The following is a 27,964-nucleotide window of genomic DNA, read 5'->3' as shown; positions in this document are numbered from 1 at the left end:
AGGTGGGAGGCAAGGATCATGGTTGGGTGGTGTTATGAAGTGGAAAAGGCAGGGTGCAATGTTGGAATTACAGTGGTTTTGGTTGCAACGATTGTCAGCAAAGAAGAGCTTCCATTGCAAGGATCGGGAGAAGGAGAGTACGTCTTTGACAAGTCTAGTATGGTTAAATTTGGGTATAGGGCTGCTTTTGGATATGACTGAAACATCTTTGGAGCTGAGGGTTTTGGTGGAAAGCTTAAGACAGTGTTACAAGAATGTTTTGGCTCTGGATTTGGTGGAGAGTTGGTAGGGAGTTTTGGGGGAGCTAAAAGTCAGACACAGGGTGGCTATGTTGGGGCAGTCCAATAAGATGTGAGCCACATTCAACATCGATTCACAATGACACAGAGGGGGGCCCTCACGACGGAGGAGATAACTGTTAGTCAACCAAGTATGGCCGAAGCGGAGCCGGCATAGGATGACACAGGCCTTGCGAGAGGCCCAGGAGGAGAACCACCACGGAGTTGTAGAATCCTTAATCGCCCTGAGCTTCTCGGCAAAGAAAGAGTGTGTCATTCTGCATCCCAAAAGCCCAAAACCTGACAATATATGCCGAGCGGAGGACTATTTCCGGAATGCCAAAAGCAAGAGATGGCCTGATAGTAGCTAACTTAGCCAGTCGATCGGCAAGTTCATTGCCAGGAATCCCAACATGGCCTGGGGCCCAAATGAAAACCACCGAGCATCCACATTGAGCGAGGAGAGAAAGGGAGTCCTGGATAGTGAGAACCAACAGGTGGTGAGGGAAGCACTGGCCGATAGAGTGCAAACCGCTCAATGAGTCACTACAGATAGTGAAGGATAGACTACAGATAGTGAAGGATAGTCCTGAGCAGGAGCGGATATGGTCCAGTGCGCACAAGATGGCTACCAATTCTGCAGTAAAAACACTACAACCATCTGGCAAGGAATGAAGTTCTGTGCATCGCATAGGTGTAAGCAAACCAAGAGTGGCCAGCAACCATGGAGCTATCAGTATAAATCACTTCTGAACCCTGGAATGAACTGAGGAGACAGTAGAATTGGTGGCTAAGAGCTATCAGAAGGACAGAATCCTTTGAATCAATTGAGAGGTGAAGACACAGCTGCAGCCAAGAGACGCACCAAGGAGGGGTACGTGAGCAGAGAAGAGGCGGTAAAGGGAATTGCTGGACAACCATGGTAGGCACACATCGTGACCGCCGCTGTGGCAGGGTGATCTCCTTGTCTGGATAAAGGAGGCCATAATTAAGGTGCTGTGGGGTGCAGTAATGCGGATTGCATAAGATATCAGCTGTTGTTGGTGCAGAGCTCGCAGTGGTGGAATCCCTCCCTCTGCGAGAAGGCTAAGTACGGGGCTACTCCAGAAGGTACCAGTCGCAAGTCGGATCCCACAGTGGTGGATGGGGTCTAGTATTTGCAGCGTCGAAGGTGACGCAGAGGACTTCCACAGTCTAAACAAGACTGGACCAACGCTTGATACAATCGCAGGAGAACAGAGCGGTATTGCACAGACACCTAAGAACACTGATATGGCACCAGCACATCCTCTTCTGCTGGCGAAGATGAGGGAGTCATGTCAACCGGGCATCGAAGAGCAGACCCAAAATGTGATGGGTGTCCACTACCTTAAGCGGCTGGCCATCGAGGAACAGTTACGGATGGGAACAGCCTGTACGGCGACGGCAGAAATGCACGACACGTCTTGGCCGCCAAAAACTGAAAGCCATGGGAGAGAGCCCATGAGTGTGCCTGGCAGATTTCCCCCCTGGAGACAGCATTCTGCAGCGCCTATTATGGAGGAAGCGAGGTAAATACAAAAATCGTCAGCATACAAAGAGGGGGACACTATCGGCCCAACAGTTGTCACCAAACCATTAATGGGTATGAGAAAGAGAGAGACGCTCAGCACAGAACCCTGTGGAACCCCATTTTCTTGCCAATGGGGAGTGCCGTGCTGTAGGAGCAGCCAACTTGGACCCGAAAAGAGCGACAAGAAAGGAAGTTATGGATAAAAATGGGCACAGCGTGAACTATGGTATCCCGGCTGAGCCCCCAGTTGAAATATGCTCACTATTTTTATTTACTTAAATTTGGCATATTTATTGACAGTACCTTTTCCGTGAAATTTTTACAAGATGATATTTGTCTTGGCTTCAGTCGTCTAGTGGAAGTATGATTCCACAATGCAGTTTCGTCGGCTGCAGAAATGACCTGGTTCAATGCATTTGCCTCATTTTTGGTGCTTCAAATACCATTTCTTCGAATGTGGTTTCTTCTTAAAGTTTATATAAAAAAAGGTAGTAACATAATTTATTTTTTCTGTTCACTAGCAAATTATTATGACAGCGACCTGCACATTGTTCTATTGTCAACACACACCAAGAGTTCACTGCCGAGTGACTACAGTCAAAGATGACTCCAGCGTCAAAGACATTTTACACAACACACAAGATTCCACTTGTAATCAGTCTCTTTGATATTCTTCGTCACATCTACTAATAGTAATCAATATGCTTTCACTCTCAAAATTATAAGTAAATTATCATAAACTAAGGCAAATTACAATTTAAAAAACTTCTGACAAAAATATAAGAAAACATTTACAATTTGGTATCGACAAATCCGGTAGAAAATACCACATCTCCCAGATCCATTACAACTGCTCCCCAGGGCTTTTGTTGTTATGAACATATACAACAAAGTCCCGACCACACTCAGTAATGGATCTGTGTTACACAATTAGTACATTAATGATGCAGTCTGATAACCTCTTCCAAATTTGGACTCTTTGAATCTGTGGACTTGTTACTGGCTGTTGTTGCAATGATCCTTCCCCATCAATCTCATACACAAAAAATTCAAGTAAAGAAATTATTTAACATGACAAATATACATGGCATAAAACATACATGAGAAATATTCTAAAATACAAGATACAGATTGAAAATAATAGTAAGGTAAAACTAATTTGCTAGGATAAGATATCTACAACCACTTCTTTGGTCTCACCGTGCCAACTGGTTCTCATAATTAAATTTTTTGTTCCCCATATTAATATTAATTTCATTATGCTTACATATTTTACAATAAAAAATGATACTGGACATATATAGTGTAGTGTTTTTTTCTATTTGCCTTTTATATATTTTTACTTCCAATTTTCTTTTTGAATTTTTTATGTATTTTACTCATTTTTATGTATTTACTCATTTTTATGTATTTTTTACTCTTTTTTAACAATTATTTAGGTACACTTGCCTCTCTAATACAATATTACTACAAGTCACATTCTTGTGAAGAGTACTTTCGCTCCCCACAACATCACTATAAAGAACAATAAATTGCTCATATATCATGAGGCTTTATCTAAAATTGGTTTTGAAACTTATACCTTTGCATGCATGTCCTCACATGCATGCCTTCACCCACAGGGAAGACTTAGCTTCCAAAAATTAGAAAAATTCAGAAATGCTCACTATGGAGACTCTCTTTTTTGTAAAAAAGTAAAAATAAATCTTTCTCTCATTCTTTGTTAGAACAGTGTTTTTTTCATCAGTTTCAGTTAACATGTGACTTCAAATTATTAATTTATACATGCAAATATACATACTTGGTTGTACAGGTAGTTTTGTTCTAACAAGCATATTCCAGTGGAGGACTTTTGTTTTAGATGAAAATAGGTTATGTAAATTTTTGAAATTATGATTTCTGTTTATATAGTTTCAAAGAGACAACATTCCTGAGACCAAATAATTTCTTTGGCTTCGGGTATACCAAACGATAAGCATTAGGGTGTGGATTTTCTATGACTTCAAAAGGCCCAATATAGATATCAAAGCATTTTTTAATTTCTGAAGTTAACATTTTTGATTTTTCATGAGATTTGACCAGAACAAGATCCCCAATTTTGAAAGTGGTTAATTTTACCCTATTGTTATGTCTTTTATTCCTCTTTTCCCCTTCTTTCCTCATAGTTTCCCTGACAATATCTTCTCTCTCTTGCATAGTTAAAGCTGTACATTTAGGAAATTCAATAAGTTCTGATATAAGATTTGGAGGTCTGATATTAAACATAATCTCATACGGTGAAAATCCTGTGGAACTATGTTGTAGGCTATTCATAATATCTTCAAAATTTCGAATGTGCTCAAACCAGGTTGGATGTTTATGGCTACAATAGGTTCTGCAAAGTCTCCCAATTTCCCCCATATATCTTTCTGCAGGATTGGTGGATGGAGAATAAACAGATATAAGTATACGCTTCAATTTTGATCTTTCAATAAACTTTTTCCAAATTTTAGAGGTGAACTGTGAACCATTATCTGATAATATAGCTTTTGGTTTACCCACCTGTGCGAAATAATCTCTCTCAATTTTTATTATAATTTCATGGCTAGTAGCTTTTTTCACTGGATATAGTTTAATTAATTTTGAAAATACATCTACCATAACAAATATGTAACAGTGACCACCTTTACTCTTTGGTAACATTCCATATAAGTCCACAGCGATAAGCTCTAAAGGTTTTTCCGGAATAATGTTTTGCATCTCTCCACCACATCTTTGATTTCTCACATTAACACTCTGACATTTGTCAAAGGTTGCCAATTCTTTTCTTACCTTCTTTCCAATATTGTAAAAATAAACATTTTCTTGTGTCTATTGAATGCACTTCTGTATCCCACAATGACCAGAACTTTCATGTATGTAAATGATCAGCTTTTCAGCATCTGCCTCTGACCAACACAGTTTCCAATTATCAGAATCTACATCTGTTCTCCGAAATAAAATCCCCTTATGTAATTTGTAAAATGTATCAAGTTTCTCACACCCCTTCTTGCCTAAACATTCTTTGATTAATTTCCAACTCTGATCTAAATTTTGATTTTTCCTAATTTTGTTACACATAGTTCTAATTGTTTTCTCATTTTCCACCCCTTTCAGGTATCTAATTTTAAATTGCTTTTCCTCCTCTTGTTCAAAAATCTCCTTTTCTCCCCCAACTGGTAACCTTGAAAGTGAATCAGCTACTACATTCTAAGAACCTTTTATGTGCTTGATTTCAAAGTCAAACTGTTGCAGAAATATTGCCCATCTGGTCAATCTACTGTGGTATAATTTCCACTCTTGTAAGTAACTCAAAACTTTGTGATCCGAAAATACTATGGTTTTATGTCCAATAAGGTAAATTCTAAATTTTGTAAAAGCCCAATGAATTGCCAAATGTTCCTTCTCTGTGACTGTATAATGTTTTTCATGCTTGAGCAACATTCTGCTTGCAAATGCTATGGTACAATGTATCTTAACTCCATTCTCTACTCTTTCTTTAAATAACTCTGCTCGAAGCCCATAATTACTGCTATCAGTGTTCAAACAAAATGGTAAATTAAAATCAGGTCTGTGTAGTACGTGCTGCTTCCTCAACTCTTGCTTAATTTTATCAAACTCTTCCTGACAACTTTTATCCCAAACCCAAACAGTGTTTTTCTTAAGTAACTGACTTAAACATGGTGCATTCAGACTCTGATCACTTGTATGTTTTCGGTAATAACCACATAACCCACAGAATGACTTTAATTGTTTTTTAGTCTCAGGAACATGAATTTCTGAAATTGCTTTAATTTTTTCTGGATCTGCCAAAATTCCCTTGTCTGTGACAACATGACCCAAAAATTTTAATTCAGAAACTGCAAACTTACATTTCTCTAATTTCAATGTCATCCCCCCTTTTCTAAGTTTTTCACAAACTGACTTCAAAATCGAAAAATGTTCCTCTCAATTTTGCCCTGTAACTAAAATGTCATCTACATAAATTATCTGTTTAGATGCAAGTTCTTGCCCCAGTACATGATCCAAAGCTCTTATAAATTCGGAAACAGAAGAATTTAACCCAAATGGCACAACACAATATTGGTAACTCTTACCATTGTACAAGAAAGCAGTATATTTTCTAGAATTAACAGAAAGTGGTACCTGATGAAAATCCAAAGTTAGATCCAAACTTGACATATATTTTATATCTGTAAATTTATACAGTAACTCATCAATATTTTCGGGATGGTCTGTCTGTCTGAACAAAATTTTGTTTAAGTGTCTAGAGTCCAAAACCAATCTTACCCCACCATCTTTTTTCGAAACGACTATTATTATATGCACTGATACTCCTTTCTATTATATTACATCCTTCCATCTTTTTCAGCTCTTTCTCAACAGCAGGTCTTTTTGATATTGCAATACTGTATGGTTTTATGAAAAATGGTTCATGAGGTTTTACCTGTAGCTCACACTGATAACCCTTTACCCTACCAGGTATGTCACTGAAAACATCACTGTATTCCCACAGCAGATTTTCTAACTGTTGTTTTTTGCTCCCCTGATAAATTTTGTATTTCTCAAATTTTCAAGTTTACTAAATTCCCAAATTCAACGTCATCAGTATCAAATCTATGAATTTCAATATTCTCCAATCTATTTTCATTTAGTAAATTGATACTGTCAAAATTTCCATTACTCTGATCACCAAGGGTGTTCGCAAAATTTGTCTGAATGTATTCCCTTTCACTAGTTTCTATAAAAAGTTTTCTTCCAACCCAATCAAATGCTGTATTTACTTTTACTATCCAATTCATACCCAAAAGAAAATCCTCATTAAATTCCTGAATTACAAAACATCCATGTGTGAACAACTTGCCTTCAATTAAAAGTGTCACTAAAGCCTGGCTTTTTACCAATTTACTGCTCTTCCCAGTAGCACCTTTTATCTTTACCCCAACAACTGGCATTTCATTTCAACATAATCTTTCCCCACTTTCAATTTCTTGCTTAACCTTTCAGATATTCCCGAGATCTCACTTCCTGTATCAATTAAACATTTACCAATCCATGACCCAATTTGAAATTTTATATAAGGACTGCCAAATTGATCACTTTCCTCAGAACCTGTATCCTCACTTTCAATTTCCCCAAACCTATACTTATCAAAATCATATGGTATACCATTATATGTATTATTTGTCACAGTTATAAAATTTGCACAAGATACAAAATTGTCATTAGTACTCTCTATTATCTCAAATAGCCAAGAATTTTCATCCAAATCACATTGTATACTATTGAAGTACTTATCCTTCAGCTTTTCAAAAATAAAATATCTCATCTTTTTCCACCACTAAGGACATATAGTTTCACATACATTAATAAGCATCTTTCTAAAGTTCTTGGCAAAAGAAATAGTTTCACTGTTTAGCCATAGATTCATAAGAAATGTGTGTATGTCATTAGTATCGGTAAATGTTTCACTTAGGCTAGAAGTTATACATGTGTCATCATTATTTGTGTAGTCATATTCTTTACCAACAACATCAAAATTCACACTTTCACATACACCCTGCTTGCGAGCCTTATTCATCCTGGTAACATCCCTGGGAATTTCTATAATATTCTCACTATTTAATCCATTTTCAACCATGTGTATACCCAACTCCCTATTTAAACTAATGAAACATCTTTCCTCAACATCATCATCAATACCATCACCATCATTATCAACTTTATCATCAACATCATTATCATTTTATTCAGGTCATACACATTCAAATTATCCCATAAAATATTATTTCCCTTTTCTGAAGTTACCAGATCCCTTTCACCAATATTTTCATTCTCACAGCATACATTCTCTCTTTCATTCACATACGTCTCTGAACTACTACAAATTACATCATCTGACAAAGTGTTGTTCTTTTCTGCCCAAGTGTAAAACTCTGTTATATTAAATGAATCACAATTACTTTTATCTACTGTATGTTCTTGTGTACTGAAAATTTTATCTTTATCAATATCATCATTATTTTCCTCTTGAAATTTCTTCAATAAGTAACAACTAATAACCTCCTGTGATAGTTCAGGTTTGGAACTGTCATGTTTGGGTTTATGATTGTCACATCCATTGGTCCTTTCATCATGCTCACCTTCTGCCTCAATCTTGCAGACCTTCAAGGGGGTGTCTACTCGTTTTTTATTTCCTGAATTACAACTGGTTCCTGTTTGAATTGCTGATTGCGGGTCTGCCAATGTCTCTGATCAACATTTCTATTCCCATTCCTATGACAAACATTACCTGATTGTTGGTAGTTTCTGTTGTACTGATCTCTAGCAAAATTTCTGTGATTTTGATCCCTAAAGTGTTCTCTATTTTGTTGATTATTTCCGCGAAAATGTTGTTCTTGTTTTGGATGAAAATTAAGGTCCTTCTTTTGAAAATTGTTATATCCCCCTAAATTTTGACTGACACCATGATAATTGTTTTGTTCCCTTTTTTGAAAGTTATCATTTCCCCAATTTTGACAATTACCTTTCTGAGTAAACCCACTGTGTGTTCTTGTTGTTACCCTATCCAACTTTTCAATATAATTGAGAAACTGTAGAGACATTACTATCAGGACAATGAACTAAACTCAACTGCATTGCTGATGGCAATCTTCTCTTTAAGGTATCAATTTTGATCACGTCATCCAAAGGTTTTGTTAAATGAATAAGTTTTTGAAGTTCACTTTTGCAAAATTGTTTCATGCTCCCATCTGATTTTCTATAGTTTCTCCCACTCAAAAATTCACTTTTGATTCTAGTTTGTTTAAGATCATCCCAAAAATTTTCCAGAAATTTTGATTGAAATTCTGAAAAGGTCATCCCCGCAGTTACAATCTGGTTTGCCCAAGTCAAAGCTTCCCCTTCCAAGAATTTTTTCACAAATTTAATTTTCAGCCACCTACTCACCATGCATTCAAGGAGCTTGCGGAGGGTGTTTGTAAGGCTAATTGGACAATAGCTATCCAACTGAAGAGGCAGCTTCCCTGGCTTCAACACCAGAACAACAATGCTTTCCTGTCACTGGGTAGGAAAGACTCCCTCAGTCTACAGGCGGTCGAAGAGGGTCAGTATACGATAGTGGCCAGCCACTGATAACTGTTGGAGTGTTTGGTTATATATCCGACCTCGTCCAGGAGCTGTGTCGGGACAATAGGTGAGGGTGTTGGCAAATTTCCACTCGCTGAATGGAGCATTATATGGCTCTGACCAGCGAGAAACAAAAGACAAAAGCAGTCGTTCTGAGCGCTGTTTCAGGAGAAGGAACATGGTCGAATACTGATCCGATGCCGAAGCTTGAGCAAAGTGCTGAGCGAAATTTTCTGCTACAAAGTCTGGACTGGTAAGGACAACACCATGCCAGAAGTTCCTACAACCCCAATGGGAGAACGGTGGCCAAAAATTCGCCTGAGTTTCACCCAGATTTGTGAAGAGGGGGTGTGTGGTCCTATGGCAGCTACGTATCATTCCCAGCAAATCCGTTTCTGAAACTTGATTAGGTAGCGGGCCCAGGTGCGGAGTCATTTAAAGACCAGAAGAAGAGCAGTAGAAGGGTGCCGCTTGAAGTGTTGAAGAGCACAGTGGTGGTCTTTTATGACCGCAGCAATTTCCAGAGTCCACCAAAGTGGAATTCTAGCGTAGGGAACCTGAGGAAGAAGGGATTGCTGAAACAGCTGCTGAAAGGATGGCGGCAGTCAAAGTCTGAGTAGATTCCTCAACACTGTCGTGTGGCAATACAGGGGGGATGGGAGCAGAGGAGAAGGCACCCCAATCAGCCTTATATATGGCCCTTCTGGGAGGGAGATGAAGCGAGAGACACTGAAGGAAGATCAAAACAATCGGATAATGGTCGCTGTCACATAAGTCATCGTGGGCTTCCCACTGAATGGAGGAAAGAAGGCCAGGACTGCAGATGGAGAGGTCAATGGTAGAGAAAGTGCCGTGCACCACACTAAAGTGTGTGGGAGCGCCTGTGTTTAGTAAACAGAGGTCAAGCCCTGCCAGAGGAACTTCAACTGTCCTTCCCAGGTCAGTAGCTGTATCACTACCCCAAAGAGAGTTGTGGGCATTAAAGTCCCCTAATAGCAGGAAGGGAGAAGGGAGTTGTTAAGAAAGGTGGTGAGGGCATCGGATGTAGGCGGCCTGTCAGGTGAGAGGTAAAGATTACAGATTGTGATTGGAGTGGCCAGATGGACCTTGACAGCAATGGTTTCCAGAGTGGTGTGGAGGGGAACCCATTTACTAACAATGTTCTTGTGAACCAAGGTGCAGACACTACCAGAAGCCTGTAAAGGGCCAATTCGGTTCTGACAGGAAGCATGGAACCCATGAAGAGCACATGAGTAAGAATTAACAAAATGGGTCTCCTGGAGGGCAATACAAGTGACAGAGTAGAAGGAAAGAAGGGGCTGCAACTCTGGAAGGTGACGCAAATACCCTTTACAATCCCACTGGAGGATTCTCAAGCTGGAGTCCAAAGAGGAAGCGAAGGAACCAGAGTCGGTCACGCCACCGAGTTGCCATCCGTCATCGATAGGGATGGGGTAATATCTATATAGGTGGGGTCAGGCTCTGTTGGTTCATTGACTGGAGGAGGGGAAGGCTGCACCTCAGTGAGTACCGGAGGGGCCTTGCCCTTGTTCTTGCATTTCTGCTTCTTCTCTTGGGAAGGAACAGAAGGGCAGACTTCAGCGAAGGTGGCACAGAATTACAACAGGCAATCTTGGTGCCCACTGGCCGCGCATCGTGCTGCCGATGTGGAGCAGTAGATCACCTTTCAGGAGGGTGCCAGGAAGAGGAGCCCTGGGAGGGAGCTCCAGTACCGGCGGCTGCCGGAGGGGAGTACTTCTCCGGCGGGGGAGGGGGAGCAGCACCCGAAGGGGTGGGTATGGATACTGACGGGAAGGGGAAGGGGGAGGGGGAGAGGGTGGAGGAGGCTGAAGGCATGGGGCGAATGGAGTGGTGCTGGAAAGAAAAGGGGGGTAGGATGGTGAATGGATGTAACTGAAGCAAAAGTAGAAGACACTGAGCCGGTCATACTTTTGATGAGCATCAGTGTAGGTGAGCCGATCTAAGGTTTTGTACTCTTGAATCCTCCTTTCTTTCACAAACACTGGGCATACAGGTGAGCGTGGGTGAATGCTGGCCATGAAAATTTACACACACTGGTGGCGGAGCACAGGCACTCCCCTCATTGAGGGGCCGCCCACCGTCACTGCAGAGGGGATCAGTGGTGTAGCATTACGACATGTGTCCAAACCATAAGCATTTAAAGCATCTCATTAGTAGTAGAATATAAGGTTTTACATCACACCGATACACCATTACTTTGACCTTCTCTGGGAGAACATCCCCCTTGAAGGCCAGGATAGAGGTGCTCACAGCGGTGCGATTGTTTGGAGGGCCTCGCCGCACACGGCGGATAAAACGAACCCCTCGCTGCTCCAGGTTAACACGGAGCTTCCCGTCAGTTTGGAGAAGAAGATGTTGGTGGAAAATAATGCCCTGTACCAAGTTCAAAGATTGGTGGGGCGTGACAGAGACTGGGACGTCACCAAGACAGTCACAAGCATGCAGGGCATTTGATTGGGCAGCAGATGTCTTTATGAGCAAAGCACCGGACCGCATTTTACTCATCGATTCCACTTCACCATACTTATCTTCAATCGTCTCCACAAAAAACAAAGGCTTCGTCATGGCAAAACTTTCGCCATCTGTCCTGGTACAAACCAGGTACCGCGGGAAAGGTTTCAACCCAAGCCGGCAAGCTAGACCCTCCTCCAGGGGGTAGCCAGGAAGGGGAAGGCCGAAGAATCAGGAGGAGTATCACGTCTGCTACCACTCTTAGAGACGGCCACAGAATGGCCAGGATAGTGAAGCTTTTGTCGCTTCATGCACAAGGCGTCCGCCCTAGTACCACCCACTCTGATCAGGGGCTCACTCTGTGGGTGCCACCCAGCCACAGCAAGGGCCGTCTGGCACAGCGGCGATTGCCGGGCGTTATGGTGCCCCAAAGTGATGAGCATCGACTCCTGGGCATACACGAGGTGTTAACAGCTCAAGTACTAGCAGTTTGATCCCTGTGGTTTCAGGGGGCTCAGTGAAGTGGGTACTTAACAGCCCCGCCACACGGACTGGTTACCATGCTGGTGATCTAGCAGGAAGGGGCCAGGGTGCAAAGGGAAAAGGGGAGGGGAGGGGGAAAGGAACCTGTACCATGGAAGCAAGGTAGGGAGTTCATCCCCAAATGGCTCACACTGAATGGAAAATTTTGGAAATGGAGGTCAAACCCCAAGAGGACCAAAAAACACTGAAAAGGAGATGGAAACAGCAAACTAACAAATAGCACAGACCAAAACAAAGCCAGGAGAACAGCCAGGTCGACCTAAAGAAGTCCACTAAGAGGGAAAAGAGGGAGCAGGGACAAAGGAGCAAGGATAGGGAGGGAGAGGAACAGGGACGTGAATGCAGCCTGGAAAGGAAAAGAGACTGCAATAGCTCGGGGCCCCGTGCGCACCACACATGTACCCACAAAAGGACTGTGGGCCCCATGGGGGGAACACTGTGGGTACAATGGGGGTTGGATAATGGTGCCCCAAGGTGGCAGTAAGATTTCAGCAAGTTGGATAACTTACGGAAGTGTTGTCTAGAATGCTCATCCAGGTGCTGGAGAGCAAGGGATTCAATTTCATGGATGTGATGTATGAAGTAGGGATTGCAGAGTAGTAGTGTCTTGTGGTGGGAGCAGAGGTGGTTCTGGGATGTCTGTGCCATGGAGATGTGTTTGTACAGTACCAGGTTTGTGAGGGCCAGGGATTGATGGAATCTGAAAAGGTGTAAGTCATTGTGAATGGAGGGGTGGGATACAGAGAGAGGAATCTTTACAGGTAGGTCATTTGGGGAGATTCCAAGGTTTAGGCAGCATTTGAGAAACAGGATGTTGGACAGGGTTTTAGCCAGGGAAAGGGATACTTTTCTGGTGTAAAGGAAATGGGAAAGATGCAGAAATGGGCAAAATAGGTGTTTATGGTCGTGAGAGGAGCTGGATAAGCGAAAAGATGCAAAAAGAAGCATAAAAAACATGTGAAGACACACACAAACACGCACAGATAAGCAAAAATATGCACACACATGTAAAAATATGCACAAATACATAAAAATACGCAAAATTACAATGAAACTGCATGAAACAACATAGAAATATGTTGAAAACGTACAGGAACGTGGGTGAAAATGAACGATGAGGTGTGTGTGTGTGTGTGTGTGTGTGTGTGTGTGTGTGTGTGTGTGTGTTGCAATAAGCAAAGAGAGAGGGAGGGGGGATGGGTTATGTCGAGGATCAAAAGTTTGTGTGGCATGGGCATGCACCTTCTCCAGCTTCGCTACAGCATTTGCATCCTGCAATGATGGTGATAATCGAGAGTAACTTAACTGTTCCGACAAAACAGGATAGCGTCTTACTTTGTAGATTTTTATCTAAAGAGATACAGTGTGTATTGAAGTACCAAATGTTAGCCATACACAAGGTTGGTTGATTAATTTGGGGGAGGGGACCATACAACGAGGTCATCAGTTCCATCGGATTAGGTAAGGAACTCTGCCATGCCCTCTCAAGGGAACCATCCCAGCATTTGCCTGAAGCAATTTAGGGAAATCACGGACAACCTAAATCAGGATGGCCAGACACGGGTTTGAACTGTTGCCTTCCCAAATGCGAGTTGAGTGAGCTAACCATTGTGTCACCTTACTCAGTCATACACAAGGAAACACTGCAGGGAACCAAAAGTTTGTCACAGTTTTGACGTAACCATTTCGTTTCCTATGGTTGCTTATAATACTGACAATGCAGTTGTCCTTTTAATATTTTGTTATACTTCTGTTTTACTAGTTTGTTTAAAACAGAGATGATATTTTCATTTTTGTTAAACATGGAACATGTTTAATGCACAAAAGAAGGCAGATTATGAGCTTTTAAAATAACAACTGGAATAGGCTCTACAGAACCAAAAACAATGAAAAAGCTTAAAAGTTTCATTATCATTAGGAAATTAAGGTGAAAAGGGAAGTCCATGAAAAGATTCACAAGTGGTATAGGGAAGACTAAGTGCAGGAAAAGACCCCAAAAATAATAATGGATTATGGCAGCTGAAGTTCAAATCCCACATAACTCATAATGAGATGCAGAAAGACGGCAAATCAGCGGTAAGGATTAAATTTGGTAAAGAAATGCAAGATAGAGAGATAAATGAGAAAGAAAAGAGGAAAAATAAAAAGGCAATTGTGGTAGAGGTGTATGGGGGTGTCGAAGACACAATTCTGAGAGCAGATGGATACTTTTAATATGCACATTATGAATCTTTTAAATTTTTACAATCAGATTGATAGGTGTGCCCGTCATCTTGACTTGTATCGACCTCATGATAGTGCACCAAACAATGCAAGTCGTCTTTAGCTGAAAGTGACTTTTCCTTTTCTCTTTACATTATATGCACATCCTTAGCCATACATTTTTCTGTCTGTCTTTTGCCCAGATGAAACAATCACTAATGCTAAACCTAGGAACTGACAATAATCCCATTGATTCCTCACTCTGTGCAGAAGTCTTTTCTGACTTCATAATTCTTTTCACATTATGTGTACCTTCATTTCAAACTTGAATAGATTTCACTGAAGTGTAAATGATTTTTATACTCCATAGTGCCTTTTTTTCTTTAATTACTTCCTTTAGTTCTTTAGGATATTGCAGACACACACACACACACACACACACACACACACACAGCATTTCATCTGCAAACTGTTAAATTATTACTGCATAAAAACTTGCCTCTATCCATGACATATTATGCTGCTGCATTTCTTCCATCTTTTCTTTCACTGAGGCATACAGCTTGTGTTCAAATTTGAGAGACTGCATGTGGTTCATGTACCGGTTACAATAGAATAAGTACCGTTGGAGAGCTGCACGTGACCTTTCTTGAGCATCCCTTGCTGCTTTTGCTTCTTCTTCATCATAGCGATTGCAATTATACCTACATTAAAAAGTAAATAATTGCAATTACATGCAAAGGCCAACATAAGAAATTAACAGTTGAAAAATAAAATACTTGAACACTATAATATATAAACACACTGAATCCATTAGAGGAAGGGGAGCACAGTATGAGTAAATGAACAAATTACCAAACAACATATCTTGTTTTTTTCATACGAAATATAGTTTGCTTTTTCAGACAAAAGGCTGCTATGTGTCAAGAGAATACTAGCGAAACAGTTGGAAGTGTGACACTATACACATATGGAAAGCGACAACCCAGTTGCATGTCTACTACATCAATGACTGACATAGATGAGAAGTACGGGGCTGGTAACAGACTGATCTGTAGCATAGCCTGATATCTATATTAGTGACTTGTTTAATGCAATTTTCATTACAAAAACTAAAACTGCACAAACTAAAAAGTCCTGCATATGCAGGGTAAAATCATGACAGGTTTCTCATATTAATATTTACTTTAGTTATCAATCTTATTGATACAATGGTCGCAGACTAGATAAATCTCAAGTTTGGACTGTTGCTGACTGCTATATGCCTGATGGGCCAGCTACATAATCACTTTGCGCAGTTTTTCCATTTCCTTTTCAACACTAACATAGCTTTCACATTTACTCGGTTCTGGACCTTTTAGGCATTTTAGATTCCTTTTGACACGAGCTTTCCTCTGCTGCACTTTTCATAATTCTGAGCGTATTTGCAAGTTATATGACACAGTATCTTACATTAATTAGTAATTTGCTAATTTAATACCGAGTTTCACTGTTATTCCTGTGAGTATTTTTATTGTCTCGCTTTGGGTACTATTAGTGCTGCAAAAGCTCTTCACAACTGCACTTGAATCAATGTCTTCCCTAAATGTGCTTCCACCCTACACAATTTATAACTTTTACACAAGGCTAATCCATAATAATCATGTACATACACCTACATCGGTCCAAAGATGTCACAAGCAAAACCAATACTTCATGACAAACACATACAGACACGATCTATCCATTGTAGGCTCTAGCACTGTTTATGCACTGTTAGTCTTGTTGTTATTAGCAATCTGATGGTACTTTGTTGTATAAGAAAGTATGAAGGAGAGAAAATAAATGTTTTCACATCAATATTGATGAGTGTGGGGCACTAGGTAACTCTTACCAGAAAATTATCATGGCCTCACCTGCAATTTGGTTTATTTCAAACTCCACCTTATGCAAAAAACTACTTATTTCTTTTTATTCACCCAGACATGTTTGACACCTATGATTCTCCAGCCAAATTTCATCATGCGATATCCCAGTTCAAAGCCAGTCTGACAATACCATTTGTTCTTATCCCTGCTCTTCTCAAAAAGCTGTAAGCTGTGCACTGCTGGTGAAGACCTGCAGCATACAGCAAAACCCCGCTTTTACACTTTTCAAGGGACTTAAAAAAAATGGTATAAAATGTGGGAAAATGTAAAATGTGGGAAATAATGTTTTAGGCTGTAAAAGTTTGTATAGGATAGCCCCTTGTACTTTATGTATGATGTAAGTACATAACAGGCATCAAAAGACTTGTCAGGGCTTTTTTCACTATCAAATAAAGGTTTATTATCTAACAAAAACAGCTAATGTAACTGGAATTGATAACCGCTTGGGAAGTGGAAACATCTGACTTAATTTCAAATGTCATAACCGATGTTTTTGGAAAGCCTGCAGCTGTCATTCATTATTTAAATAATGAAATACTGCACTAATTACGTATTTTTTAATGCTTAGCATGACGCAATTCGAGAATATGTAAATAAGTATTTTGTATAGTGTTATTCTGCATCTCTTGCACTGTACCCACTTTTTAAGGTTATCAGGTACATACTGTGCCTCATGTAGAAACCCCCCCCCCCCCCCCCCCCCACACACACACACACACAAGCGTGCACAAACTATCATTGACATTGTTTGTCTGTTTGTGTATCATCACAAAAAATACATACATAAATGCTGTACTTGACAACAAGAATAAATTCTTGAAACACATTTTGCTCAGCATGAATACAATACGTAACCGGCACTGTGTTTACACTCAAAACATTTGAGCAAAACAAAGTGAATGACAGTGTCAACTAGCACTCCTCGTGGCCATACGCTGAAACATGCTAAATATGGTTCGAGAAAGGTGTCACGACGATCACAATAATCACAAAACTCCATTTGCGCAGTAGAGACAGTTCAAAAATGGTTGTGATTGGTCGTGATATCTTCATTCGAATGAACCTAGTTACTCCCATCAGCTACCACGACAAGTAGAGCTGGGCAGCGGCGGGAGATACGGCACAAATAATTGTTACAGCTTTTACTCATTTACCCGTTCAAATCTGCTGAATAGAGTGCACTGGTGTCAAGAAACTTAACCATTTAATATTTGTAAACACTACTGGACAGCCAACATTATACCAGCATCATATTTTCTCCACAAATATTTTTTCGTAATACGTAAATCACAGGAAAATTATAAATATGTTGATGCAAAATCAGGTGCAAATTAACATTGTGGGCATAGGAAATTTGATGGAACCGATAAAAAATGTCGTAAATGGCGGGAAAACGTTAATTCTGGGAATGTAAAAGTGGGGTTATACTGTACTTAAAACAGCCATCTCCTAACCTACTAATGGTCTTCAACAGCAAGTTTTTAGCACATCTCGGAAACACTCAACAGCTTACAGAAACAAAGGGCAAAATAATACAATAAACAGACAATTAACTTTTATTTCAATAAAACAGCCTAGGGAAGATACTGGAATGATGTAATATTGTAAAACCAAAGCGCAAACAACAGAATATGGCAAAGACACGGCACATGAACAAACTTTGAGTAATTAGTTGTACAACCGTGTGTGTGTGTGTGTGTGTGTGTGTGTGTGTGTGTGTGTGTGTGGGAGGGGAGGAGGAGGAGGAGGAGGAGGAGGAGGCTATCAAGGGTGGAAGAGGGGGTAATGAAAGAAGCCCAACTGGCACTATGGCAATTAGAAAGTTACCTCAAATGGGGAAAAATTAGGGAAGGAAGCAGTCATGGCCTATTTAAGGAACTACACTGAAGTGATCTATAGCAACACAGTAAAAAAGTAAGTATTGGAATGGGTAATGTAAGTGAAATAGGCACAGAAATGAGAACACACTATTAATAATAAAAAGATGAGAAAAAAAATCTTAACAAATAGCTGAGATGTTGAGTTGCCAAAAGGCACAACAAAGAGACGGTCAGAAAGTTAGGGTTTAGCCAACAAGGCCTTTGTGAAAAGTAAAACAACATACACACATGCACACACTCGTGCGAAAGTGTGTGTGTGTGTGTGTGTGTGTGTGTGTGTGTGTGTGTTTTGTCTACTTTTCACAAAGGCCTTGTTGGTCAAAAGCTAACTTTGTCACAGTCTTTTTATTGTGCCTTTCTGTGACTCACCATCTCCACTATATGGTGAGTAGAGACTATCCTTTTCATTATACTATTAAGTTCCATCATGGATTTTCCATTGTTTAATATCTTAATAAAGGTACTGGTAGTACTGTTTCTTTCTGGCCTAAAATAATTCTGTATCTGTTTACTGCATTTTTACTTATTAAAGTGAGATAGTTTAAGTAAGAAAAGCTACACAACTAATTCAATCTCCTGAGTATGCCATATTTTATCATTTGTGATTTTATCCACAGGTGAGTGTCAGTAATTTTACTGTGACTAGAATCACTTAATGGAAAATGGAAAATGGATACTGCTTGTATTCTAATGAATGTTAGTGATATCCAGAACACATTAATTCACAGAGAATTAGTTGCAGGTACTTATGGTGATAGAACTTACCATGAAGATCCATGAGGTTCCCAAGGACCTAGGCACACCCAACAAAAATCTGCTTTACAGTTCTGATTTTTGCAAACCATGTGATTGCAACCACCATCTTTCTCAATTGTGACATTACACTTTGGACACTCCTGAAAATAATTGCCAAAATGTGTTACAAGTTACTTCTTACTTTGTCTGGTTCTTTAAAACAGGTGACTTACCTATTACAGTTCCATATGAAAGATTTTGTGTTCTATACATGTCAAATTTTGTTTCTCAAAATGTTATATACAAAGTGGCATGTAATAAACAAAACGCAAGATTCAGCACAGGAAAAGGAAGATTATGTTTTGACATCCAATTGACGATGAGGTCATTCGAGATGGAGCAGAAGCTTGCATAGGATTACAATGGGGCTAGGATGTCAGCTTCCTTTCCAAAGGAATCATCCTTACATCTGACTGATGTAAACCAAAGAAGATCTAAATCAGTAATGCTGGAGGGGGATTTTAACCATGGTCTGCCCAAATGCGAGTCCAGCAGCCAATGTCCCATCACTGGTCTTATTGCCTTCTATAAGCCAGACGCCCTTCTAAATGAGGAGTGAGAGCTGCTTCCCACGCATCCACTTTCGTTTCAGTTCAGACTCCTTACTTACAATGCACAATGTCCCATACATATTTTCAAATATTTCACAGTAAGTACATATTGCCTTTACCAAATTTGTTATTCATATGGCTTTATATAGTACACATGCACATATTCTTATGAAGAATGTGAGCATGCTAAGTGAACAAGAATATTCCACACCTTTCGTACACAGTGTGAGCAGTTATTAATTCTCACACCATTGTTACTCGGTAAGAGTAGGGTGAGTACAGGAATTGGAAGTTTAGTTACGGCGATGAGTGTGAACTCCTAATGCACTGTGCAAATTGTTATCTTTGTATGAAATCTGCAGTTAATATGTCAAATGTCAAATAGCTCAGCAAGAGTTCTTATCTGAGTATTTATTTTACTGCAACAACTTCATATCTAATCTCCTGAAAGAAGCTGTATAAATTTTCAGTCGGCTCTCGATAACATTTCAAAGTGCTGCAAACATTGGAAGCTTGCTTTAAACGTTCAAAGATATAAAAATGTGTACTTCACAAAAAAAGTCAACTCATACAAATGCCTGGGTGTAACACTTTGTAGCGATATTAAATAGAATGTTCACACAGGCTCAGTTGTGGGTAAAGCATGTGTTCAGTTTATTGGTAGAATACTGGGGAAGTTCAATCAGTCTACAAAGGAGATTGCTTAGAAATCACTCGTGTGACCGGTTCTAGAATATTGTTTAAGTGTGTGAGACCTGTACCAAATAGGACTAACAGGAAATATTGAATGTATGAGAATAAGATTGGAATAATTACTGCACACACACACACACACACACACACACACACACACAGGAATTCAAACAATCATTCTTCCTGCACTCCATACATGAATGAAATGGGGAGAAACCCTAATAACTGGTACAATGGGACGTACCATCTGCCATGCACTTCATGGTGGTTTGCAGAGTATAGATATGGATGTAGATGCTAACCTTTGTGTTTGCTGCTATCCAGTTAGAAGTCTCTGAGTCATCATCGCACTTCTTTATCCACTTACGCAGCAAGTGGCATTTGACAGGATCATGCCAGTTCTCGCCACATGCGAAGCAGAACGTGTGTGAACACTTACATGTTACAGGCCTGGCTTCCACATATTGCACTTTGATTGCATTGTTGCAATCTGGAGAGGGACACCACCTCAGCAAACGATTGCACTGTAAATAATCAACAAAAATACAATTAATGTTTCTAACCTTGCATAGAATTAAAAACCTAAAGTGGACCAATTCTCCAGAACAGTCAACAAAAGTAAGACCTTTTAATCAGTTACTTTCTTATACTTTTGCATTTAAGAATCCTCAAGATAGTTCACCTATTAGTTTGACATTTATTTTACAAAACACATCAAATAATGCATTAATGAGTTTTGAAATAAATTACGTACTTTTATTAATTGTATCTAGTGTGACAAAATTTATTATTTCGATTTTGACAAATGGCCAGGTTATCATCTTGGATATAACTTTAATTAACTTAGAGATTATGAACTTGCTATGTATTTCTTAGGTCAAGTATATGGTATACAACAGCTTCACAAAATCTTCCATTAGATACTGCCTCCTCTAACTGTTCTGCCTATGATATAACTGCCAAAATTATTTTGCATACTCAAACCCCTTGCAAAATATATATCCACAATAACAAGTTCATCCACATACCTATTTGTTTAATGAATGTGTCGTAAATTGCTTGTCACAAATTCTTTCAATATAACTGTACGGTATTTACTTTCACAGGGTACTTCAAATACTGTGTGTATCTAAGAATGTCACTCTGACATTGTTACACTTTGAAGATTGCTAAATTAATTTTGGCTAGATGAATATCTAAAATACATTAGCATTGGGATTCTGAACAGAGTATCTGCAGAAGTGTAGTACCCTACTGACATACAGTACACAGCTGGAAGAGTGTGAATTGAAGTTAAGCCACAGTACACAGTGAATATTTAGGAGCTATAGAAGAAATCAAACTGCTGTATGCTGTACAATTATGAAAAGGATAGGTTGCTACTCACTGTAAGGATGACACGTGACATGTTGAGTTGCAGATTGGTACAACGAAAAGACTGTTACACAGATAGGTTTCAGATAAAAACTTAAAATTCCAAAATTTCCCAGTTATAAAGGTGAAAATACACTATACACTGGGTGAAAGTACATTATTTCTGTCAGAGCTGTAAAATGTATCAATCCTTTTAATGGCAAGGGTTTTTAAACACAGGTGTAGAACTTCTTTAATGCATGGCAACATGTATACTACATATTTTTGTGTTGTTCTTGTTGTTGTTGTTGTTGTGGTCTTCAGTCCTGAGACTGGTTTGATGCAGCTCTCCATGCTACTCTACCCTGTGCAAGCTTCTTCATCTCCCAGTACCTACTGCAACCTACATCCTTCTGAATCTGCTTGGTGTATTCATCTCTTTGTCTCCCTCTATGATTTTTACCCTCCACACTGCCCTCCAATACTAAATTGGTGATCCCTTGATGCCTCAGAACATGTCCTACCAACCGATCCCTTCTTCTAGTCAAGTTGTGCCACAAACTTCTCTTCTCCCCAATCCTATTCAATACTTCCTCATTAGTTATATGATCTACCCATCTAATCTTCAGCATTCTTCTGTAGCACCACGTTTCAAAAGCTTCTATTCTCTTCTTGTCCAAACTATTTATCGTCCACGTTTCACTTCCATACATGGCTATACTCCATACAAATATTTTCAGAAACAACTTCCTGACACTTAAATCTATACTCAATGTTAACAAATTTCTCTTCTTCACAAATGCTTTCCTTGCCATTGCCAGTCTACATTTTATACCTTCTCTACTTCGACGATCATCAGTTATTTTGCACCCCAAATAGCAAAACTCCTTTACTACTTTAAGTGTCTCATTTCCTAATCTAATTCCCTCAGCATCACCCGACTTAATTCGACTACATTCCATTATCCTTGTTTTGCTTTTGTTGATGTTCATCTTATGTCCATTCCATTCAATTGCTCCTCCAAGTCCTTTGCTGCCTGACAGAATTACAATGTCATCAGCGAACCTCAAAGTTTTTATTTCTTCTCCATGGATTTTAATACCTACTCGGAATTTTTCTTTTGTTTCCTTTACTGCTTGCTCAATATACAGATTGAATAACATTGGGGATAGGCTACAACCCTGTCTCACTCCCTTCCCAACCACTGCTTCCCTTTCATGCCCTTCGACTCTTAAAACTGCCATCTGATTTCTGTACAAATTGTAAATAGCTTTTCGCTCCCTGTATTTTAACCCTACCACCTTCAGAATTTGAAAGAGAGTATTCCAGTCAATATTGTCAAAAGCTTTCTCTAAGTCTATAAATGCTAGAAACGTAGGTTTGCCTTCCCTTAATCTTTCTTCTAAGATAAGTCGAAGGGTCAGCATTGCCTCACGTGTTCCAACATTTCTATGGAATCCAAACTGATCTTCCCCGACGTTGGCTTCTACCAGTTTTTCCATTCGTCTGTAAAGAATTTGCATCAGTATTTTGCAGCTGTGGCTTATTAAGCTGATTGTTCAGTAATTTTCACATCTGTCAACATCTGCTTTCTTTGGGATTGGAATTATTATATTCTTCTTGAAGTCTGTGGGTATTTCGCCTGTCTCATACATCTTGCTCACCAGATGGTAGAGTTTTGTCAGGACTGGCTCTCCCAAGGCGTGTCAGTAGTTGTAATGGAATGTTGTCCACTCCCGGGGCCTTGTTTCAACTCAGGTCCTTCAGTGCTCTGTCAAACTCTTCACGCAGTATCATATCTCCCATTTCATCTTCATCTACAGCCTCTTCCATTTCCATAATATTGTCCTCAAGTACACTGCCCTTGTATAGACCCTCTATATACTCCTTCCACCTTTGTGCTTTCCCTTCTTTGCTTAGAACTGGGTTTCCATCTGAGCTCTTGATATTCATACAAGTGGTTCTCTTTCCTCCAAAGGTTTCTTTAATTTTCCTGTAGGCAGTATCTATCTCACCCCTAGTGAGATAAGCCTCTACATCCTTACATTTGTCCTCTAGCCATCCCTGCTTAGCCATTTTGCACTTCCTGTCAATCTTATTTTTGAGACGTTTGTATTCCTTTTTGCCTGCTTCATTTACTGCATTTTTATATTTTCTCCTTTCATGAATTAAGTTCAATATTTCTTCTGTTACCCAAGGATTTCTACTAGCTCTCGTCTTTTTACCCACTTGATCCTCTGCTGCCTTCACTATTTCATCCCTCAAAGCTACCCATTCTTCTTCTATTGTATTTCTTTCCCCCATTCTTGTCAATTGTTCCCTTATGCTGTCCCTGAAACTCTGTACAACCTCTGGTTCTTTCAGTTTATCCAGGTCCCATCTCCTTAAATTCCCACCTTTTTGCAGTTTCTTCAGTTTTAATCTACAGTTCATAACCAATAGATCGTGGTCAGAGTACACATCTGCCCCTGGAAGTGTCTTACAATTTAAAACCTGGTTCCTAAATCTCTGTCTTACCATTATATAATCTATTTGAAACCTGTCAATATCTCCAGGCTTCTTCCATGTATACAACCTTCTTTTTTGTATTACGAAAGTATAAATACAAATTGCACAGAGTACAGTAGTTTCCAGAGCACCGAAATCGAGATTGCACTGAGCACTCTGCTTCTGTCAGTCAATCACAGCGCATGTCACGTGATCTCATCAACCAATGACCGCAGATATTCTGGGCATAGGTCATGTGTTGTAGTCAGCCAATAGTAACATCAATGTTAAGTAGGACAAACACACAAATAGGAAAACTTAATGGTTCAAATTAATATGCATGCAGTACAGCTACAAGAAAAGCTAAGATGTTACATGTAATACTGGTCATCAAAATCTTCTGCTGCTTTTCCTCTGATGGTGTGGTTAGGCAGGATCCTAAGAGCACAGCTTAAACTGCAGCAGCTGCATATTTCTGACAAGCAAAATTACAAATTTTGCTGCTGTGCACTAAGTATTTCATGGGTTATTTGTCTGAACACATTTTGTCAAGCACATCGACTTTTCCACTGAAAATCCAATTTTGTGGGAAATTGCTCAAGAAGTCCACAGTACACGTTTTTCCATCGTTACTGCATAATTTGTAATTAAAAAACTAAAAACCCGCCACGATTGTGAAAAAAGCACCTAGTGTTTGGTGTTAATCCAGGTTTGGGCATAGATAACTACACCTCCTTCAGAACAACAATAAAACCCACAAGTGCCTAAGAAGACCTTTGTCAATGATTAAAAGAACACCATGGCTATACATTTATAAATGAAAAAGAAAAGGAAAACACAAACAGTACATATGTACAAAGTCAAAACCACTACTTAACTTAATGGTGTACGCTCCACCTCACACCGGCCTATGTTCGATGGGGCATGATCCGCCATAAACTGCAACTGCAAGTTAAGTAGTGGTTTTGACTTTGTACATATGTACTGTTTGTGTTTTCTTTTTCGTTTATAAATGTATAGCCATGGTGTTCTTTTAATCATGTACATATGTACGGTTTGTGTTTTTCTTTTCTTTTTCGTTTATAAATGTATAGCCATGGTGTGCTTTTAATCATTGACAAAGGTCTTGTTAGGCACTTGTGGGTTTTATTGTTGTTCTCAAGAAGGTTTAGTTATCTACGCTGAAACCTGGGTTAACACTTAACACTAGGGGCTTTTTTCACAATCACGGCGGGTTTTTAGTTTTTTAATATATTAACCAACGACTGCTGACGCACTGCCATGTTGAAGGTTCTTTAATTTGTAATTTATGAAAGAACTGCAATAAATATGGAAAACTAATGTTTATTCTTGGTATTTTTTAGCATGTGTTATCCTTTAAGACAAAGCAAATGCATATGTGCCATTAAAATTTTAAATAATGGCATAAATGGATGGTGTTCTCCGCCTGAAATTTTTCCAAGCAGCTGGTGCTCAAAGTATTAAGTTTTGAATGAGAGTCAAATGTGCTGCAATTAAAGAATTCATCACAAATACTAACACACAACATAATTCATCTTGTATAAAAGGAAATTTGCTTTGAAGGTAATGTTTCACAAGCAACTATTCACAACGTTTTCCTGCGACCTGTTACAAATGCAAACAGTTGTGATGTCACACTCGTAGAAAGCAGTTTGTTGTTATGAAGTGTATGTATGCTCTTTATCCTAAAGCCTTTGACACATTTTGTTGTTGGAAGATGCTTGTGTGTGCAGTGTGTTTTGGTGTTTTAAATGAGACATTTTCTTTGGAACTAAATTTTTATTTTGGTGTTACTCACTTGGTTACATTTTATTGTTGCAGAATTATTTTGCACTAGTGGGGTAAAGTAAAATTCTTTGTTACAGTATCAGCTCTTACCAGCCAAAATCACAAAAATTGAACTGAAAATTAAAACAATGAAAATTTCCGTTTTTCCCAGGTGAAAAACTCTCATGTTTTTCCCAAATTTCCTGGGGCATATACACCCTTGTATACAAACAAATCCATGGCATAGTCACTGGGCACATGCACAGTGGCCCCCCTATGCCAACTTTTTTTGTTTGCGGGTCATCTAAAGGATACCTTCCTAGACTCCCAAAACACCCAACCCCTGGTCTGGTTCCGGTTCACTGATGATATCTTCATGATCTAGACATAGGCTAAGACAATCTATCCTCATTCCTTCATAGCCTCAACACCTTCTCTCCCACTCGCTTCACCTTTTCCTCCTCAACCCAGTGTGTCACCTCCTTGGACGTTGACCACCACCACCACCACCACCACCACCACCACCACCACCACCACCTCCTCCCCCCCCCCCCCCCTCTGATGACTCCATTCACACGTCTGTCCACACTAAACCCAACAACAATCAACAGTAGCTGTGTTTTGACAGCTGCTATCCCTTCCACAAAATCCCTCCCTTAAAGCATGGCCACCTGGTTCTGGCGTATCTGCACTGACAACAACTACTGTGCCCAGTGTCTTGAAGGTATCACAAAAACCTTCACAGACAGGCACCAACTCCCAGAACTAGCTTGTTAACCAGTTTCCTGAGCCCCCCCCCCCCCCCCCCCCACAGGAACCAGCTATGAAGGAATGCACCTTAGTGACCCAATATCACCCCGAGATGGAAAAACTTACAACACATTCTTCATCATGCCCTGTAATGAGAAGCATCTTACTGAAGATTCTTCCCCCTCCACCTGAAACAAGCTGCAATCATTACACAGCTTTTGATATTGGTACGACTACCAACCTGCTACCCACCAGGATGAATGGCCACTGCCAAATTGTGGCCAAGAGCAATGTAGACCACCCTGTGGCAGCTGAACATAACATTCTTGACATCAATGGCTGCTTCACAACCAGGGCCATCTGGACCCTCGCCATCACTACCACCTTTTCTGAAACGTGCAGAAAGGAATTATCTTTACCCTCTGCTCTCTAAATTATTCCGACCTCAACCTATGATAACCTACTGCCTCCACACTTTCACCCAATGGTTTCCATCCCCTCTATCCTATCACCTCTTTCCAATTCATGTCCTCTCACTCTCATTGTGCACTACTCTCTACCAGTGTACTCACTAGTCTACACCCTTACCCTACTATCCCCCCTTCCTGCCTCACTCCAGATTACTGCTTTCATTCAACACAACAGTTGCAATCCAGCTAGAGCAGACGAAGGTGTGTGTGTGTGTGTGTGTGTGTGTGTGTGTGTGTGTGTGTGTGTGTGTGTGTGAGGTGTATCTCCTTGTGTGACACTCACACTCACTCACTTTGTGAGTGTGTGGGGGGTGGAGGGGGGCGCACATGGGTGTGTTTTGCTCCTTTCCTTCCTGAAGAATGCTTTGACCGAAAGCTCAGTTCTTAACAGCCTTTTTATTGTGCAACTCAATGTGTCATCTTTCAAGTGAGTAGCATTCTATTCTTTTCAGAATTGTTGAATTTATTTAACCTTGTACAGGAGCTATGAAACACAAGAATTCACCCTGAAAGGTGGGAAGATCTGAGTTGCCGGAGTTGGTGGTTGTGTGCCTATGGTGTTTGCTTGCTTGTACGAATGACTAGTATGCATTTCTCTTTCTTCTTCTGATGTAGGCTGTGGCCGACAGCTAATGTGTAAGTGTCTTTTAATTGTGCCTGTCTGCAACATAACGTGTCATCTTTATGACAAGCAGCTATCTATCCTTTCTTTACATTGTTGTGCAATTATTTAAGGTATTTCAAATGTCTTCTCAACTAATAAAAAATGTGTATATATTTTCCCATAAAACACATCCTTTTAATACATTCAAAGATGGGTCTGGAATACTGTAATAAGAAGATTACCACATTTACAACACTGGATCAAAACTGGCATACAATTTTCACACCCAGAATGGCAAGAAATAAAATGAGTACCATAATTTCAAAACATTGTATAAAAGATTCTGTATCTATGGGCCACAGCTGAAAGAACCCAATATGTGAACAGTAGGTACTGTGAAACAGTATTCTCAACACAGTTCTGCAGAATCTCTTAACCCCCTCTCTGCTTTACCACGATCAGGAACCACAGT

The 27,964-nt window shown here is 39.8% G+C and overlaps 1 protein-coding gene across 3 annotated transcripts in view; it reads right to left on the bottom strand.

The window, feature by feature from the left end:
- The window catches only part of LOC126095216 (E3 ubiquitin-protein ligase ariadne-1), a 100,881-nt gene that overhangs the window by 21,830 nt on the left and 51,087 nt on the right, over positions 1–27,964 (bottom strand). For all 3 annotated transcript variants that reach the window (XM_049909954.1, XM_049909953.1, XM_049909952.1), the window contains exons 6-8: positions 20,343–20,564; positions 18,767–18,897; positions 14,714–14,918 (exon numbers count right to left, since the gene is read on the bottom strand). In XM_049909954.1, the coding sequence (XP_049765911.1) occupies positions 14,714–14,918; positions 18,767–18,897; positions 20,343–20,564 (558 nt within the window). The remainder of the gene's footprint in view (positions 1–14,713; positions 14,919–18,766; positions 18,898–20,342; positions 20,565–27,964) is intronic.

This window comes from Schistocerca cancellata, chromosome 8 (assembly GCF_023864275.1).
Source record: "Schistocerca cancellata isolate TAMUIC-IGC-003103 chromosome 8, iqSchCanc2.1, whole genome shotgun sequence".
Lineage (NCBI taxonomy): Eukaryota > Metazoa > Arthropoda > Insecta > Orthoptera > Acrididae > Schistocerca > Schistocerca cancellata.
Note: the sequence above shows the minus strand (reverse complement) of the source record. Positions and strands in the feature narration are given on the sequence as shown.